Source organism: Rhinolophus sinicus, linkage group LG06 (genome assembly GCF_036562045.2).
Source record: "Rhinolophus sinicus isolate RSC01 linkage group LG06, ASM3656204v1, whole genome shotgun sequence".
In the NCBI taxonomy this organism is placed as follows: domain Eukaryota; kingdom Metazoa; phylum Chordata; class Mammalia; order Chiroptera; family Rhinolophidae; genus Rhinolophus; species Rhinolophus sinicus.
Genome location: NC_133756.1, coordinates 166,381,240 through 166,398,204, shown reverse-complemented (window position 1 = coordinate 166,398,204; position 16,965 = coordinate 166,381,240). Strand labels below are relative to the sequence as shown.

At 60.4% G+C, this 16,965-nt stretch overlaps 1 protein-coding gene across 6 annotated transcripts; it reads left to right on the top strand.

Moving 5' to 3' along the window:
• Window positions 1–830: 830 nt before the first annotated feature.
• B4GALNT4 (beta-1,4-N-acetyl-galactosaminyltransferase 4) lies at window positions 831–15,467 on the top strand. Of its 6 annotated transcripts, none has more exons than XM_074337037.1 (20): window positions 832–1,145; window positions 3,979–4,082; window positions 4,331–4,419; window positions 4,498–4,593; window positions 4,680–4,770; window positions 4,844–4,944; window positions 5,166–5,233; window positions 5,449–5,527; window positions 6,667–6,733; window positions 6,870–7,004; window positions 7,073–7,182; window positions 7,285–7,385; window positions 7,458–7,552; window positions 7,627–8,572; window positions 10,300–10,589; window positions 10,737–10,890; window positions 11,000–11,072; window positions 11,185–11,338; window positions 11,689–11,815; window positions 13,102–15,467. In XM_074337037.1, the coding sequence occupies exons 3-20, from the start codon at window positions 4,345–4,347 to the stop codon at window positions 13,469–13,471; spliced, it is 3,132 nt and encodes a 1,043-aa protein (XP_074193138.1). In that variant the 5' UTR covers window positions 832–1,145; window positions 3,979–4,082; window positions 4,331–4,344; the 3' UTR covers window positions 13,472–15,467. The 6 variants fall into 6 exon arrangements, 5 of the variants coding, with proteins under 5 accessions (XP_074193138.1, XP_074193135.1, XP_074193134.1 ...); XM_074337034.1 differs by having other exon boundaries at window positions 4,327–4,419; XM_074337033.1 differs by having other exon boundaries at window positions 832–1,210; window positions 4,327–4,419.
• The last annotated feature ends 1,498 nt before the right edge of the window (window positions 15,468–16,965 follow it).

The following is a 16,965-nucleotide window of genomic DNA, read 5'->3' as shown; positions in this document are numbered from 1 at the left end:
ACACGTGGCTCTCCCCCAAACTTCCTCTTTCCTCCACTTTGAGCCCCATTCCTTCAGGTTGCATTGTTTTCAAGAGGCTTGTTCCAACTCCAAGACCAAGCTGTCCCCATCCTTCGGCCTTCCCCCCACATTCCCCAAGCCCCCAGTATTCCCCCATCACTCTGTTCCACGTGTCCACGCTGTCCCCCCCACGCATAGCCTGCACCGCCCACCGGCTCCATCCCTACCCACCCCCCACCGCACCCCTACCCCCGTCCCTGTCGCCGTGTCTCCCAGCGCTCCGCACCTCCCAGCCCCGTGTCCTGGCCTGTCCTCTCCCCACTTCGTCCTCACAGCAACTCGTGTTGCCGTGTCCTCTGTATCTCCCCTGTCCCTACGGCCTCCAGTGCACCCCCAACTGTGTTCCCGTGTCCTCGCTTCCCCGGTCCTTTGCACCTCCCCGTACTCGTCTCCCCTCCCCCCCATCCTCTGTCCTCCGCACGTCCTCATACCCTCCGCCCCCGGCCAGCGCCCCTCGCCCTCCGCGTCCCGGTCCTCCACACCTCTGCAAACCCTCCAACCCGGCATCCGCGTCCTCCTCCCTGCACATCCTGGGTTCCCGCGCCCCTGCGCGGCGCGGGTCGGCGCGCCCAGGTGGATGCGCGCGCGTTGCGTGGAGACGAGCGCCGGGCACACCCTAACACGTCGGCCCGCCTCCCGCGCGGCGGATTGGCTTCCCGCGGGCTGGCGGGGCCGGGATTGGCTCCCGCCGCGCGCCGGCCGGGCCCGTTTCACGGTGGGTAGCACCGCAGCGTGGATGCTGCTCGATCCCGCCGCGGCCCCCAGGAGCGTGGAGCCCGAGCGGCGGGGCGGGGCCGGGCGGGGGCACCGCCGGAGCCTCTCCGCCGCCCATCCCGGGCCCGCGGCCAAGGGCAGCCTGGGGTCGCGGCCGCAGTCGGTGGCCGCGGGCGGCGGACAAAGGGCCATGCGGGGCTCGGGGATGCAGCGCGGGGCGCGCGGGAGCCGGGGGCCGCAGCGGCGCCGCTGAGCGCGGCCCGGGGCGGGACAGGGCCGGCCGCGATGCCGTGGTTCCCGTTGAAGAAGATCCGCAAGCAGATCAAGCTGCTGCTCCTGCTGGTGCTGCTCACCTGCGCCGCGTGGCTCACGTACGTGCACCTGAACCTGGTGCGCCAGGGCCGCGCGCTGCGCCAGCGGCTGGGCTACGGGCGAGGTACAGGAGGGGGCGCGCGCCCTGGGGCGGGGGGCGGGGAGGACCCCGAGCAGCGCCGGTCAGGGCCCTCCCACTGCGCCCTGCTCTCGGCGTGGGCCAGACCCGCCCGCACACCCTGTCTGCCCTTCCCAGCTCGGTAATATTGGGGCAGGGGGCGCGGTTTGGCCCGGCCCGGACGCCCTATGATGTCACCAGTGACGAGCGCGACCCTCTTGGGGAGCGTCCCTGAACCTGAGTGGACTCGGGATCTGGCCTGGAGCCGGTAGTGACGGGGTTAATGGGGAGGGGGTCTCCTGGAGAGATCTCCGCCCCCACGCCCTGCGCGCTGGGATTTCCAGAGGCCAAGTCTGACTGCTGTCTCCATCACTCTCTTTGTACCTAGCAGAGCCTCAGTGTCCCCATCAGCTCTGGGGGAGGTACAGGGCGGTTGGGGGAGCTAACCGTGCAGTTGGAACGCTTCCTGGAGATGGTGCCCTAGGTGAACCTGGGATCGGGGACTGTGTGCTAGGTAGGCGTGGTGCTAGGGATCCAGCCCGGGGAGCCCTGAACTGCCTGGACTAAATTCCCAGGCACCCCTAGCTCACCCCAGTGCGGGCAGTGAACCCATGGAACAGATCAGGGCCCCGTGAGCACGGTGGGAAAGAGCCATGGGAGGTGTCCTGCCGCCTTAGCCAGGGGGATCTTGGATGTGGTGACCTTTGACACACAACATTTGGGGGAAGAGTGTCCCAACAGGAGGAACAGCATGATGAAAACCTGGGGTGCAAAGATGGGGGACAGAGTGCCTGGAACCTGGAAAGGAGGAACAGGAGAGAGGGAGACACCTCAGAGCAGGAAAGATCCCAGCTGGGCTGCCCCTGACCCTTATCAAGGAAGTGGAGTATCCTTAGGATGGGGGAGGGGTAGTCTTGCTTCCCAAAGACTCAGAAGGATGACTTTGACTCACAACACCTGGGGGGTCCGAACCTCCCTGTTCAGCCCCACCCATTCCCCACTTGCCAAAGCCCCTTTGCTTTCCCTCAATACCTGACACCTGGGGCTCCAGAGACCCCAGGCCAGGGGTCTGGGCTGGTCCCAACCCCCCAGAGTGCTCGCACCTCCCAGCTGCCACACCCTCAAGAGGCACCCAGCACTGCTCATTCCCTAAAAGAAGCCTCCGCCCTCCCCACCCCCACCCCCAGCTACCAGCAAATAAGGCAGGACCCCAGAGCGTGACTCAGTGACACAGAACAAAACCAGCCCCCCTCCTCAGACGCCTGTGTGGTTTTCTGAGCAACCACAGTCCTCCCCAACCTGACTTCCTGAGCAGTCAGGGAGCTGAACTCAGCAAATGGGAGGGGTGGAGGTGTGGGAACCCCACTTCTGAGCCCCCCTCTGGACCATTGGAGCTGGGAAACTGGTCACCTTGCCTGCACTGCTCAGGGTGCTGGAGATCAAGTCTCATATGGCACCTTCCAGGAGCTCCCCAGCTCCGGCTCTCAGCCCCCTTTCCTGGCCAGCCACCTGGACTCCCACAGGGCAGAGCAGCTGGACAGGCTGAGGCCTTCCTATCAGATCAGGGCTGTCCTCACTGCCACAGGAGTGAAGCAGGAGACCACCTTCCCTGTGCCAGCATCCTGTGCAGGCAGAGGTCCCCAAGGGAGACTTAGCTGGGAGGCAGGGAGCTGGTGTGGACCTTGTGCTGCCACTGAGCCCTGCCGGACCGTGGTGGCAGCCTGGGCTGGGCGCCGCCTGGAGGAGGCTGGTGGGGGTGAGCACCAAGGCCAGGGTGTGGGGATTTGGCTGGGAGCCTCCAGGATTCCCCTCCCAGCTGGGCAGAGGACAGTGCCTGGGGTAAGAACCCAGAACAAGTAGCAGGGGTATCACAGGGGGGAGACCATGGGCAGCCTCTCCCTGAGAGGAGGGCCCAGGACAGGTGTGTCACACAGGAACCCAGCTCCGGGGTCTGGATGTCGAAGCCCAGGCTTGACCCTGGGGCAGAGGGGCCTCCTGGGTGGGCTCAGATCCTGGGGAAGGGGTGTTCAGGTCCACAGCTTAGGAAGGAGGCCTGGGAAGTGGAGGGGGGAGGGGCATGGGGGTGGTCTGCTCCTGGCTAAGGGTTTTTGGGGCCACCAAGCACAGGGGACAGTCTCCCTCAGGGGCTGCCTGGGTCTCAGATCCTCCAGCAGCCAGACCACTGTGCTCATCTCTCCCCTGCCAAGGCTGGTGCCAGGGCTCCTGTGGTCCCAGATGCCAGCCTGAGGGGCAGCAGGGGTTACATGTGCCACACCTTGGGCTGGCTTAGCCTCCCACTACACCAGCACCACAAGCTCCAGCACTAACCCTTAGCTCTCAATTCTGGTAAGGGAGGCAGACACAAAACATTCCAGCGCCCAGGAAAATGCTGGGGGCACAGAGCAGTCCTAAGGAGCTTCCTGGAGGTGGAGCCACTGCAGAGGCTGGCCAGATGCGTGTGTGTGTGCTCGCATATATACTAACATGTGCACACACAAAACTGCTCCCTCACCAACCTGGACTGGGGAAAGCCAGGTAGAGGGCTCAGACAGGGGCTCCCCTACCACAGTGGGATGTCAGAGAAGGGCCAAGTGGAGAGGACTTGTGCAGCTGAAGGGTGGGCACCTGGCGGCACAGGGAGCGTAAAGGAGGAGACACCACTGGCCTTCCTGCTCCACCACAGCCATGTGGGAAGGGGGAGCCTGACCTCAGTAGCAGGACCTGTGGCTTTGGAGAGAGCATAGGCCCCGTCCCACCCCATGTGCCACCCACAGACGGTGAGAAGTTGACTGGAGTGACAGATGGCCGGGGTGTCCTGGCTGCACTGTCCACACAGAAGGCAGAGGACTCCAGTGAGAGCCATGAGGAGGAGCAGGCGGTGAGCAGGGCGGTGGGAGAGGCAGCCGTGTGGACTTTGTGAGTGGGGGCCCGGGATCAGCTGCAACAGGCACCGGCCCAGGCACAGGCAGATAGATGTCCTAGGTCTGCGTCAGGGTGGGCGTGGGTGTGATGTATGGCTCTGCCAGGGGCTGTGTCCCAGTGTGGTGTGTGTGGTTGTAAGATGCCCCCTCCCTGCCCTCACATTTCTCAGCTTTCACCCTGGCATCCTTTCTCTTCTGTAGCCAGGTCAGGACCCAAACATGCTGCTCTCTGGGAAGGTGGGAAGGCCTCCCCCGCTGAACCTCACCCATCAGGCGCCCCCATGGCGGGCTGAGGTGAGCTCTGCGCAGCCTGCAGTGGCTGGGGGGAGGGCGGGGTTTGTGCAGAAGATAAGGTCCCCCTCCCCCCCCCAGTACAAGGGCCAGGTCAACCTGCACGTGTTCGAGGACTGGTGCGGGGGCGCTGTGGGCCACCTGAGGAGGAACCTGCACTTCCCGCTGTTCCCTCACGTGAGTGTGGCGGCAGGGTGGGGCTGACCCTCCAGGGTGGACAGGGCTGTGCAGTGGGTGTTGACGTCAGAGGTTGCTGCCCGCAGACGCGTACCATTGTGAAGAAGTTGGCTGTGTCCCCCAAGTGGAAGAACTACGGACTCCGCATCTTTGGCTTCATTCATCCAGCGAGAGATGGTGCGGGGTTGGGGCCGGCGGGGGTGGGGCATCCTGAAGGACCCGCCCCCTGAGCCCCTGTCCTGTGGCCTAGGAGACGTCCAGTTCTCTGTGGCTTCGGATGACAACTCTGAGTTCTGGCTGAGCCCAAACGAGAGCCCCGCGGGTGCTCAGCTGGTGGCCTTTGTGGGCAAGGTACCCCCATTCCACAGCCCTGACCCCAGCTCCCAGCTCTGCCCTCCCACTCACCATCCACACCTCCCATCTGTCTTCACTGGGCGTCCTGCCGCCGAGGTCCCCTGCCCCCTCCAGTTCTTAGAAACTAGGACTGGATGGGGCTGGAACCCACAAGGAGAGAGGGAACCTCCCCTTCTGTATCGGGACCCAAACATGATACCTTCTGTATCGCCCCCCAGACTGGCTCAGAATGGACGGCACCTGGAGAATTCACCAAGTTCAGCTCCCAGGTGTCCAAGCCCAGACGGTGAGTGACTAGCAGGGTGTGTACATGAGTGTATTTGTGTGTCAGTGTATAGGTGACATCTTGCCCCACACACTAGAACACTGCACCCCCGCTGCCCGGCCACACTGCCATCCTAAGGGACCAGTCCTGAGCCCTCCACCTCCTCTGGGCTCTCCATCTGTTTGGGGTTCCTGGGGCATGGCGGGGCACGTCCCCCTGACTCCTTGTGTCCCCAGGCTCATGGCCTCCCGGAGGTACTACTTTGAGCTGCTGCACAAGCAGGATGACCGGGGCTCAGACCACGTGGAAGTGGGCGTGAGTGTGGCCCCCCCAACCTCGCCTGCCCTGCCCTCCCCCCCTCTGACTACTCCCTGCAGGACAATATGTGGACCCTGCCTCCACCCCCTTCCCCGCAGGAGCTTCTGGTCTAGTTGACAAAGCAGCTGCTCAGGGCAGGCCATGGCTGCTGGAAGCTCAGGGAAGCTTCCTCGAGGAAGCGGCCCTGGAGTAGTCTTGAGAAATGAGAGACATTCCCATGGAGGTCCAGTAGGGAGAGGATTTGGGGCGAGGGTGCAGAGGAATGGAAACACCCAGTCTTCCAGAACTCAGAGGTATCCAGTGGCCAGAGCAGGCAGAGCCTGCAATGCCACCTGGACAGCTGGGTTTCTCCTGAGAATGAGGTACTTGGATTTGCATTTCGGGAAAACCCTGTGGCCGCTGTGTGGAGAGAGCCTCGGGGGAGGCGGGAGTCTTTACAGGGCCCTGGGTCCCTGCACAGCGAGGTGGAAATGGAGGAAATGGCAGGGCAGACGGCTGGTGACTGCAGCGGGCCAAAGGTCCTCAACCCAGCCCTGTGGGATGTTGCACGTATATGGTGTGTGTGGTGGGTGTTACCCAAACTCTGCTTGGTGGAGGGTCCAGGATGGAGACCCAGGTTTGGAATGACCTTGCAGAAGCTGGGGGGAGGGGATAGCTGAGGTCCTAGGATGAGCTAGGAAGGAAAGAGGGCCGGGGACAGAGTCTGCAGAGACTGACAAGCAGCCACAGGAGTGGGTAAACGGAGGGGTTCCAGTGAGCTGAGATGGGGGCCTGGCTCTGGCCCTTGGAAGGCCAGCTGTGACTTCTAGGAGAGCAATGGCTGCAGAACCCCCCCAGGGAGCAGGTGGGGGTGGAAGCCATAACCAGCAGGTGAGGAAACACTCAGGATGTCAGGAAAGCCTTGAGGGGAGGATGGGGAGTCCTTACCTGCCACTGGGACCCCAGCCTTCTGGCCACCACCAGTTTCCCTGTTGCCCCCCGCCTCCCATCCACCCTCCGAACTTCTGGCATCCCTGAAGGGGTTTCCCCCACTAGTACCTCACCCTCAGAGCAGGCAAGACCCATTCCTCGTGTCCCAGCCATGTTCCTGCAGGAACCCAGACTTCGATCCTGACGGTGCTTTCCACCCCCCTCAGTGGCGAGCCTTCCTGCCCGGCCTGAAGTTCCAGGTCATAGGCTCCGCTCACCTCTCCCTGTACACAGGTGAGGAGCTAGTGCCTCTTTGGGGGGGGGGGGCTCCCGATGGTGGTCTCTTTGGGACAGTCTCCAGATGTGGGTGTGGAGGGGTGAAAAGGGGTCTGGACACTCCTGGGGAACCCACACATCCCACTGCCCCCAGATGAGTCCGCCCTGAAGATGGACCACGTCGCCCACGTCCCGCAGTCCCCAGCCAGCCACGTGGGTGGGCGTCTGCCGCAGGAGGAGCCCAGAGCCGACATGCTGAGGCCAGACCCCCGAGACACCTTCTTCCTCAGTGAGCAAGGGCCCGAGGGGGGCTGGGCGGGGCCATGGGCCGGCGCGCTGTGACCACCCCTCCCACAGCTCCTCGCCTGCAGCCTGCGAGTCTGGAGAATGTGCTGGAGCCCTGCGCCTACGCCCCCACCTACGTGGTCAAAGACTTTCCCATCGCGAGATACCAGGGACTGCAATTTGTAAGTGCCACCCGCCTATAGGGTCCCTGAGACCCAGGCCCTCCCACCCCAGGGTCCCCTGAACCCCTCCAGCCCCGCCCTGAGCTCTCTGCGCTGCCCCAGGTGTACCTGTCCTTCGTTTATCCCAATGACCACACGCGCCTCACTCACATGGAGACGGACAACAAGTGCTTCTACCGCGAGTCGCCGCTATACCTGGAAAGGTGGGTGGGGCTGCGCCCGAGGAGAGCGGGGCGGGGCCTCTGGGATCGGTCTCTGATGTCCCGCCCCTCCAGGTTTGGGTTCTATAAGTACATGAAAATGGACAAGGAGGAGGGGGAGGAAGATGAGCAGGTGCAGCACCGAGCCTTCCTCTTCCTCAACCCGGATGGTGAGTGTCCCCCCACTGCCCCCAGTCGGCGCCCACCTGGGCATGGAGGGCTTAACAGTGGGCGCTTCCCGCAGAATTCCTGGATGATGAGGACGAGGGGGAGCTGCTCGACAGTCTGGAGCCCACTCAGGCGGCCCTTGCGCAGAGCAGCACCCGACCCCTCGGCCTGGCCCGGGCGGCCCCCACTGAAGCCCCCACCGAGGCCGGAACCACCCCTGCCTTGCCCACGCCTCCCAGTCCCAGGCACCAACCCACCCCCAGGCGCTCCAGGGCACTGAGCTGGGCCGCCAGGGCCAGGGCCCCACGCCCCCTGCCCCTCTTCCTGGGCCGAGCCCCCCCTCCCCGCGTGGCAGCCCGGCAGCCACCCCCGAAAGTGTATGTGACACGGGTGCGGCCGGGCCTGCGGGTGTCTACCCGGGCACTGGCACCACTCAGCCCACGTGGCCCGCCCTGGTCACCCTTCCCGGGTGTCTTCCTGCGCCGGAGACCTCTGCCCAGGGTGCAGCTGCGGGCGCCCCCACGCCCACCCCAGTCTCGAAGCCGCAGGACCGGCGGCTCTCAGGCCACAGAGCTGAGGCCCCCAGCCCGGGCGCAGGCCACCCAGGGAAGCCGGGAGGACCAGGCACACCTGCTGGAACTCACAGCACCCACCGCGGACTTAAACTCGTCGTCTGAAACGGGGCCTGTGACCTCCTTCCTGAGCTTGTCTCAGGTGTCCAGGCCACAGCTGCCTGGGGAGGTGGAGGAGGAAGAGGAGGAGGAGGAGGAGGATGGGGCTCCGGGAGAGGAGGCCTTGTCAGAGGACAGCGAGGAGGCAGCTGGCCCGGCGCTCAGCCGCTGGCGCGAGGACGCCATTGACTGGCAGCGCACGTTCAGCGTGGGCGCCGTGGACTTCGAGCTGCTGCGCTCCGACTGGAATGACCTGCGCTGCAACGTGTCAGGGAACCTGCAGCTGCCCGAGGCTGAGGCAGTGGATGTGGTGGCTCAGTATATGGAGAGGCTAAACGCGCGCCATGGCGGGTATGGGGACGCATGGCAGGGGAGACCCTCAGACCTTCACCCCGGCTGGTCTGGGAGTGGCACACCCACCCCCTAGGGAAGTCTTCTCTCCTTTCTGGGCCTCCTTAGTGTCCAGGGACCCTGTCCAGTGCGAGGACCCTCACCTCCCACCCCAGGGCTGGCTCCACTATGCTGCACCTCCAAACCCCACCCTGTCACCTCAGACCTGGACCTAAACGATGACTCTGAGCCACCCAGGCCTCTCCTCCAGATAAACACACCCAAAGGTCATGCTAAGAGCCCCTAGATCCTTCCTCCTGACATTCTGCTGGATCTTCCTTGAGGGGTGTCCACCTGACTTGGGAGGGCGCAGCTTCTGTCCCATTGCCCCCAGTGGTCTCCCCCAGGTCGCAGGAATCCAGTCCCGTCTCCCCAAGCAGGTAGGGGGTAGAGAGTAGGGGCCCCAATTTGATCTCCAGGGAGGCACTGGGGGGTTCAGAGTTGTGCCAGCCTTGAAGGAGGGGCAGAACCTGCACTGACAGCAGTGACAAGCAAAGGCATTGGGACAGGAGGCCAGGGAGGCTGGTGGAGGACTGAGAAGGGAGGGTCGTGGCCCTGAAAGCCACACTCAGGACTCATTTTTCTTGCCTGCCATACAAGGTCTTGTGCAGGATAGGGGGTTGACTTGTTTGGGTTGAAGACAGGCATGCTGCTGCCTTGGAGGGGAGTGGTGGGAGGGGAGCCCCTGGGGACCGTGACTGAGGCTCGATGTGACCACAACGTGACCATGGCAGTGATGGGATGACCTGGACTGGGAGTGGGGGGGGATTTGATTCTAGGTGACAGAGGACAAGCCCGCCCTTGGTTCTGAGCTCCTGGAGAGCAGCTCAGCATCCCATGGGCACAAGGGGGGGTGTTCAGTGGAGTGGTCATGGCTGTGGCCCCATCTTCCCCGAGCAGTGCAAGGCTGTGGGTGGCCCCAAGGAATGAGAGTGTAGACAGACCCAGAGTGTTTGGGGCAGAAAGTCCAGGACTTTTGGGGAGAGCCTGGTGGGGACGGCAGGAGTCTGGAGCCCTGGGAGGTCACACGGGTAAGGGTAGGGGGCACTGGGTGCAAAGGGAGGGCCTGGTGCAGGAGGAAGACACCTTAGTCAAGGGCGGGGTCCTGTTTTCCCAGGATAATGAGAAGCCTCTCCTGAGGGCGCAGTGGAGGGGGAAAGTCAGGTTCTCAGCAGGGGCTGTGAGGGGCAGGCCAGGCGTCTTCTAACCTCAGGGATCAGGACAGCCCCTGGGCTAGTGCCAAGGGAGCCACCCAGGCTCTTACAAGGAACTGGGAGGATGGGGTCAAGCACGCCAGAAGGCCCCCCCAGGACAAAAATCCCACCGGAAAGGGAAGTGAGCTCCTGGAATGTGAGGAGCTGTTGAAGGCTGCAGTTAGAGACCGCCTTAAGATCCCAGAATGCCAGTTTAAGACACTGGAACCTTGTCAGTGTGTAATGGGTGCCACTGAAGGGTCTGAGCATGTCAGAAAGATGGCGGTGGACGAAGGCTGTGGAAGAAAACCTGAGAGGGCAGGAGAAGAGCACAGGGCCTGGGCTTGGACGTCTCCGGGCTTCCCTGGGAAGGGGATGAAGTGTGGGTCTGCCTTCTGCAAACCCCTGTGGGGCTTCCAGTGATGAGGGCAGTGCCTGGAGAACAGAGGGAGGGGGTATGCTCGCAGCCCTAGGAACTGACTCAACCTCTCCCAGGCGCTACGTGCTCTTGCGCATCGTGAATGTGGAGAAGCGCCGGGACTCCGCGCGCGGGAGCCGCTTCCTCCTGGAGCTGGAGCTACAGGAGCGCGGGGGCGGCCGCCTGCGCCTGTCCGAGTACGTCTTCCTGCGCCTGCCAGGAGCTCGCACCGGGGATGCGGACGGGGATGGAGAGAGTCCTGAGCCGGTTCCCACCGCCTCCACGCGCCCTGACGGCCGCCCGGGGCTCTGTCGGCCGCTGCGCCTGGCCTGGCGCCAGGACGTGATGGTACACTTCATCGTGCCAGGTGCGTGGGAGTGCTGGGGACCCGCACCTGGTTTGGGTGGGGGCCGCCCCAGGAGGCCCCCTGGGAAGGGGAGAGAGCGCCCCTGGCCCTGGACTGGGTACCGCTAGGTGCGGTGGGGGTGGTCTCAGTGGCCCCACCCTCCTCCAGTGAAGAACCAGGCGCGCTGGGTGGCACAGTTCCTGGCGGACATGGCCTTGCTGCACGCCCACACCGGGGACTCTCACTTCAGCGTCATCCTGGTGGACTTCGAGAGCGAGGACATGGATGTGGAGCAGGCCCTGCGAGCCGCGCGGCTGCCCCGGTACCGGCGCCCCGCCCTACCCCCACCTGGGGGGACCTGGCGCCGCTTCCCTCCTGGGGAGGTGTGTTTTCCTGCCCCGAGGGATCCGTACCTGTTCCCTCGCCCACAGGTACCAGTACCTGAGGAGAACCGGAAATTTTGAGCGCTCCGCAGGGTTGCAAGCTGGAGTGGACGCGGTGGAGGTGCGTGGGCAGGATGGCGCGGGAGGGTGGAGAGAGATGCTGGCTGAGGTAGGAACTCAGCTTAAGGAGGACAGGGCAGAGGGCGGCTCTTTGATCTCCCCGCGACCTCCAGGATGCCAGCAGCATCGTTTTTCTCTGTGACCTGCACATCCACTTTCCGGCCAACATTCTGGATGGCATCCGCAAGCACTGTGTGGAGGGCAAGCTGGCCTTTGCGCCTGTGGTCATGCGCCTGGCCTGCGGGAGCTCACCAGGGGACCCACACGGTAGTTCCCCATGCCCACCCCCACCCCACCCCAGTAGTGCCAGGAGTCCCACCAGTGCCAGGGTGAAATCTAGGCTCCCCGGAACCTCTCCCAAGCCCCAAGGTAGACCTGGGGCCCCATCAATGCCCCTATAATGCCTATCCCCCCCAGGGTGCCCAGGTTCCCCCCCAGGATCATGCCCAGCCACTAGGAACCTTGTCCATACCCCAGTCATGTGCAGGGCTCCTGGTTATGACTAACTTGGAAGGGTGAGCTCTGGGAGCCCCCTGATGATGGGACCTGCCCCAGACCCCTCTGAGGTCCGGGGGCCTCGCAGGACCTGGAGTCTGAGGGGCACCCTTTGCCCCCAGGTTACTGGGAGGTGAATGGCTTCGGCCTCTTTGGGATCTACAAGTCCGACTTTGAGCGCGTGGGAGGCATGAATACTGAGGAGTTCCGGGACCAGTGGGGCGGTGAGGACTGGGAGCTGCTGGACAGGTGACCACTCCCCCGCCACAGAGACTGAGACCTGTGTCCTCCTCCTCCAGGACCTGCAGGCCCCACTCCCCGAAGCCACATCCCGTCCCAGGGTCCTGCAGAACAGGGACAGTCCTTGAACCCGTCCTGCTCCCAGATTCCAGCAACCCAGTGGTGGCCCTGAGTCCCCATACTCCCACTGCACTCCTACAGTGGTGGAAGCCCTGACACCCCTAGCTCCTGGACTGGGGTCCTGACCACTTCCATCCCACTCTCCCCAGGAGGTTGCAGGCTCAGGGCAGCGCTGATCACCTCCCTCGCCCACCCAGGGCCCTGAGCACCCCACCCCCCACTCCCCAGGGTGCTGCAGGTTCAGGGTAGCACTGACTCCCTCTCCACCCAGGGTGCTGCAGGCGGGGCTGGAGGTGGAGCGGCTGCGCCTACGGAACTTCTACCACCACTACCACTCCCGGCGGGGCATGTGGGGTGCGCAGCGGGGCGCTCACAGCCGGAAGGGCTCCCGCACAGAGGGACCTTGAAGAAGGGCCACCCTGCCCAGCCCCGCCTGGTCCTGTACCTGCCCACTGAGGCCACCACCCCCTCCCCAGAGAGGCAGCCTTCATAGCGGGTCAGGCCCGGGCTCTGTCCCCACACTTTGTGTGATGATTTCTGTGAAATTTTGCCGTAGCGATGACATTGTTTTCAGGATTTCCAGGAGTTCTGTCTGTTCCGTTTTTTATTCAGAATGAAATGAAATGAAATATATTTTTTAGTTTTGACTCGCCATCTGCCTGGCTTTCTTAGGAGGACACAGATGGGCCTTGGCAATGGCCAGAGCCCTGTCCCCACGGGTGGCCCTGGGCACTGTCCCTACTCCTGATGCCCTTCCTGACTCACAGCTGCAGGTGCCACGCTGACCCCACCCCCAACCCCAAGACCACTGTCCCCTCCCTGTCCTGTCCCTTTGAGCGTCTGTTGAACCCCGTAGAGGAAGGGGCTTTGCGTCCTCCTCACCTCACTACCTGCACTTAGGTGCCACCAGACACGGCCAGTGCAGGGCCTTCTCACCTGTGAGCAAAGAACATTGGGCCATGTCCTTAGCCCTCTTCATGTGAAACCAGAACTTAGGTGTCAGTCCTACCCCGACCTCCTCAGAGGGGAAGGGGCGCTTGGCACCCTAGGTGGGGAGTGTCCAATAACGAGGTCCGGTGGGGGCTCATCAGTTAGATCTGAGTCGGCAGAAACAAAACCCGACTCAAACTAATTTAAACGCAAACCAGGGGCTTGTTTGACTTTTGCTCTTGTAGCTGGAAGTGCAGAGTGAAGAGGGCTCCTCAGAGAGTCTTGACCCAGAGGCTGGATGATGCTGGTGAGGACCAGCTCTGCTCTGGGGGTCACGGGAGGGAAGCTGGGACTCTGCCGGGTGCCTGCTTGTGTGAATTCCTTGTATCTGCTGTGGGATTTGTGATCTTACACTTCCGGAGGTCAGAAGTTCCTACAGTGCTGCGCTGCTCTGGAGGCTTCAGGATGCAATCTACTGCCTTTCCATGGGCCGCCTGGATTTCTTCTCATAGGCTCTTCCTCGGTCTTCAAAGCCAGCATCTTACCATTTTCATCCTCTCCTCCCCCATCTCTCTCTCACTGCTTCTTCTATTCTCACATCTTCTTCCTGCCTGACTCTTAGAAGGACTCCTATGATTGCCTTGGGCCCACCCAGGTAACCCAGGAGAGTCTCCCCATCTCAGTGAACATCCTTTCCTTAATCACAGCTGCAGAGTCCCTTTTGCCATGTAAGGTGACAGTCACAGGTCCAGGACTTAGGGCATGGACATGTTTGGAGTTGTCATTCACACTCAGTGGGGAGGCAGCATATCTGCCCAACAGCCCCAACAATCCTCTTGAGATTTACTCAAATTGTATTCTTAAGTCATACCTCACTTAGGTTCATGATCCAAGAACACAGAGCAGCAGGAAGGGTTTTGATGGACACTCCAATCCAGCCCCAAGAAGATTCTAGAGATGGCCCTGCTGGAAGGGACAGGGAAGAGGCATTCAGTTGTGGGGCTGTGATTAGAGCAGCCAGATGTTCACAGATGCTAAGTTAGCCGTGACATGTGGGCTTCACCACAAGTCCTGCTGGTCCATAGCGGACCCGTGCCCACAGGGCACAGGAAAGAACGAACATCCACAGAAAACTTCTGGGGCTAATCAGTTGCAGCAAGGTTGCAGGATACAAAGTTAATATACAAAAGCACATCCTTTCCTATATGCCAGCAATGAACAAGTGGAATTGGACATTTAAAACAATACTGTTTACATCAACACTGTAAAAAATTAAATACTTAGGCATAAATCTAAAAAAGTCTGAATAAGATCTATATGAGGAAAACAACAAAAGTCTGATGAAAGAATTAAAGAACTAAAGAAATGGAGGGATACCCCATGTTTGTCAATAGGAAGACTCAACATCGCCAAGATGTCAGTTCTTCCAAACGATCCACAGATTCAACGCAATCCTAATCAAAATCCCAGCACGTTATTTTGTGGATGTTGACAAACTGATTCTAAAGTTTCAATGGAGGCAAAAGACCCGGAACAGCCCACACAATATTGAAGGAGAATAAAGTTGGAGAACTGACATTACCAGTTGGACTGACACTACCACTACCCAAATTCAAGGCTGATTATAAAGCTACAGAAATCGAGACAGTGTGGTATTGATGAAAGAACAGACAACTAGGTCAGTGGAACAGCAATCAGAACCCGGAAATAGACCCACATAAGTACGGTCAGCTGATCTTTGACAAAGGAGCAAAGGTAATACAGTGGAGCAATGATAGTGTTTTCAACCAATGGTGCTGGGACAACGGGATATCCCCATGCAAAATAAAAAGAATCTAGATGCAAATCTTACACCTTTCATAGAAATTAACTCAAAAATGAATCACAGTCCTAAAAATAAAACACAAAACTATAAAAATTCTAGAAAATAACAGAAAACATAGATGACCTTGGGTATAGCAATGACTCAAACACAAAAGATGTGATACATGAAATAAATAATTGATCAGCTGGACTTCATAAAGTTGAAAACGTCAGCTCTGCAAAAGACAATGTCAAGAGAATGAGAAGACAAGCCACAGACTGGGAGAAAATATTTGTAAAACACACATTTGATGAATGTTACCCGAAGTACAAAAGAACTCTTAAAACTCAACAATAAGAAAACAAATAATCCAATTAAAAGATGGGCCAAAGACCTTACCAGACACCTCACCAAAAAAGATGTACAGACGGCAAACAGGTATATGAAAAGATGCTGCATATCATAAGTGGTAGGAGAAATGCAAATTAAAATGAAGAGACAGGGCTGGCCTGATGGCTCAGGCGGTTGGAGCTCCATGCTCCTAACACCAAAGGCTGCCGGTTCAATTCCCACATGGACCAGTGCCAGATGGCTCAGTTGGTTGGAGTGTGGGCTGTCAACTTCAAGATTGCCGGTTGGACTCCTCTACTGCCGCAAGGGATGGTGGGCTGTACCACCTGCAACTAAGATTGAAAATGGCAACTGGACTTAGAGCTGAGCTGCGCCGTCCACAACTAGACTGAAGGACAACTACTTGGAGCTGATGGGTCCTGGAAAAACACACTGTTCCCCAACATTCCCCAATAAAATTTATTTAAAAGAAGAAATAATATCTCCACACCTGGCTTGTACTGTAACTTCTGGAAACTTATTTAGCCTCACAGAGCCTCGCTTTCCCCATCTGTAAAGTGGAGATGTCAAAACTCCGCCCTCCTGGGGCCCAGAGGGTTAAGGACAGAGTATGACAAAGTATTTAGCATCTTCCTGGTTCACAGGCAGCCCTGGGTAAACGGTCCCTGGGACTCCTACTACTGCTTCTCTCAGGACCCCAGCGCAGGCATCCTGACAGAGGTGGCATCAGCTGACTCTCCTCCAGTGACAGGAACGCAACGCTGGGGACAGGGAGGCAGCTGCCAGGTCTCCGCCCTCCCTGCCCCCCACCTGGTCCACGCCACCACTTCCCCACCAGGCTCTCTGCTTTCTTTCATTCATTCTCCACAGAGAGGCTGTCACTCTTTTGAAACACAAATCTAGTTAATGGTGACTCCCCTGCTGCAAAGCCGCAAAGGAGTCCCATTGCTCCTCCCCCAAGCTCCTCCCATCGGCCCACCTAGCCTGGGTTCCAGCCACTCTATTCCATTTTGGGCCCTCCAGTGCAAAGCTGGTTCCTCTTTGGGGCCTCTGCCAGGCTCCTCCCTCTGTCTGGAGAGAAGTTAAAGGGACTCGGAGGCTCGCGCGGGCGCCACCATCCTGACAGGCATCAATCACTGCTTGTGGGTCGCTGGGTTCATGGTCTATGTCCCATGGGACCCCCCAAGCCCCCAGCAGGAGAGCTCCGGTGAGAAGCTACGTCTGTCTTTGTCACACACTTTCCCCAGAGAAGCGCCTGTGCACTGGAAGAGCTCAGTACCATTTGAGGAACCCACAGTGGGACTGAGGGGCAGATGGGTGTATGTGAAGGTGTGGGGGGAGAGTGGAGATGTGGATGAAAGGTACCACCCCGCTCCCTGGGACCAGTATCCCTTCTGCGTCACAGGTACCAGGCGGGAGGTGAATGGAAGGAGGTCGTGTTTGTCCCACCCAGAGTCCCCAAGGATTAGGGGCGGGGCCACCGGCGCAAACTCAGGTAGGCTCGGCTCCGTGGAGGAGGCCGGCACTGGGCCGGACTTGGCGGGAGCCCAAGACCATCCGAAGTATAAAGAGTTGCGAGCGTGGGCGCAGCACGAAGTGCTGACGGGCGGGGCTGGAGCCCAAGAGCCGAGAGGCCGCAAGTCCCGCGCCCCTGGGGGCCTCGCGAGCGAGTTGGCCCCCACACTTGGTCCCGCAACTCTTGCGGGAGCTGCGTGGTTCTATCTCCACCTCTGCAGGCTGTGTGGCCCCCGGGCGTCTACTTCTCGGTGCTCCAGCAGGCTTCTGAATTTTGTTTTGAATATTATTTTGCTGTTAACATCATCGAGTTTTTCCCCCCATTTTCTGCTCCTAATAGGCCCCTCCAGGCTCCCGATCACGGTGTGGAGGTGCCCTCTGTTCCCCTCCCACAGCTCCAGATCCCCTAAGCCCGCTCCTTCTATCCCTCCCCAACTTT

Excerpts from the sequence above, each read along its gene's own strand:
- B4GALNT4 (XM_074337033.1), top strand. The coding sequence starts at position 1,060 with ATGCCGTGGTTCCCGTTGAAGAAGATCCGCAAGCAGATCAAGCTGCTG. Across the intron at positions 4,420-4,497 it reads CGCCCCCATGGCGGGCTGAG|TACAAGGGCCAGGTCAACCT; the intron begins GTGAGCTCTGCG and ends TCCCCCCCCCAG. Across the intron at positions 7,553-7,626 it reads CCTCTTCCTCAACCCGGATG|AATTCCTGGATGATGAGGAC; the intron begins GTGAGTGTCCCC and ends CGCTTCCCGCAG.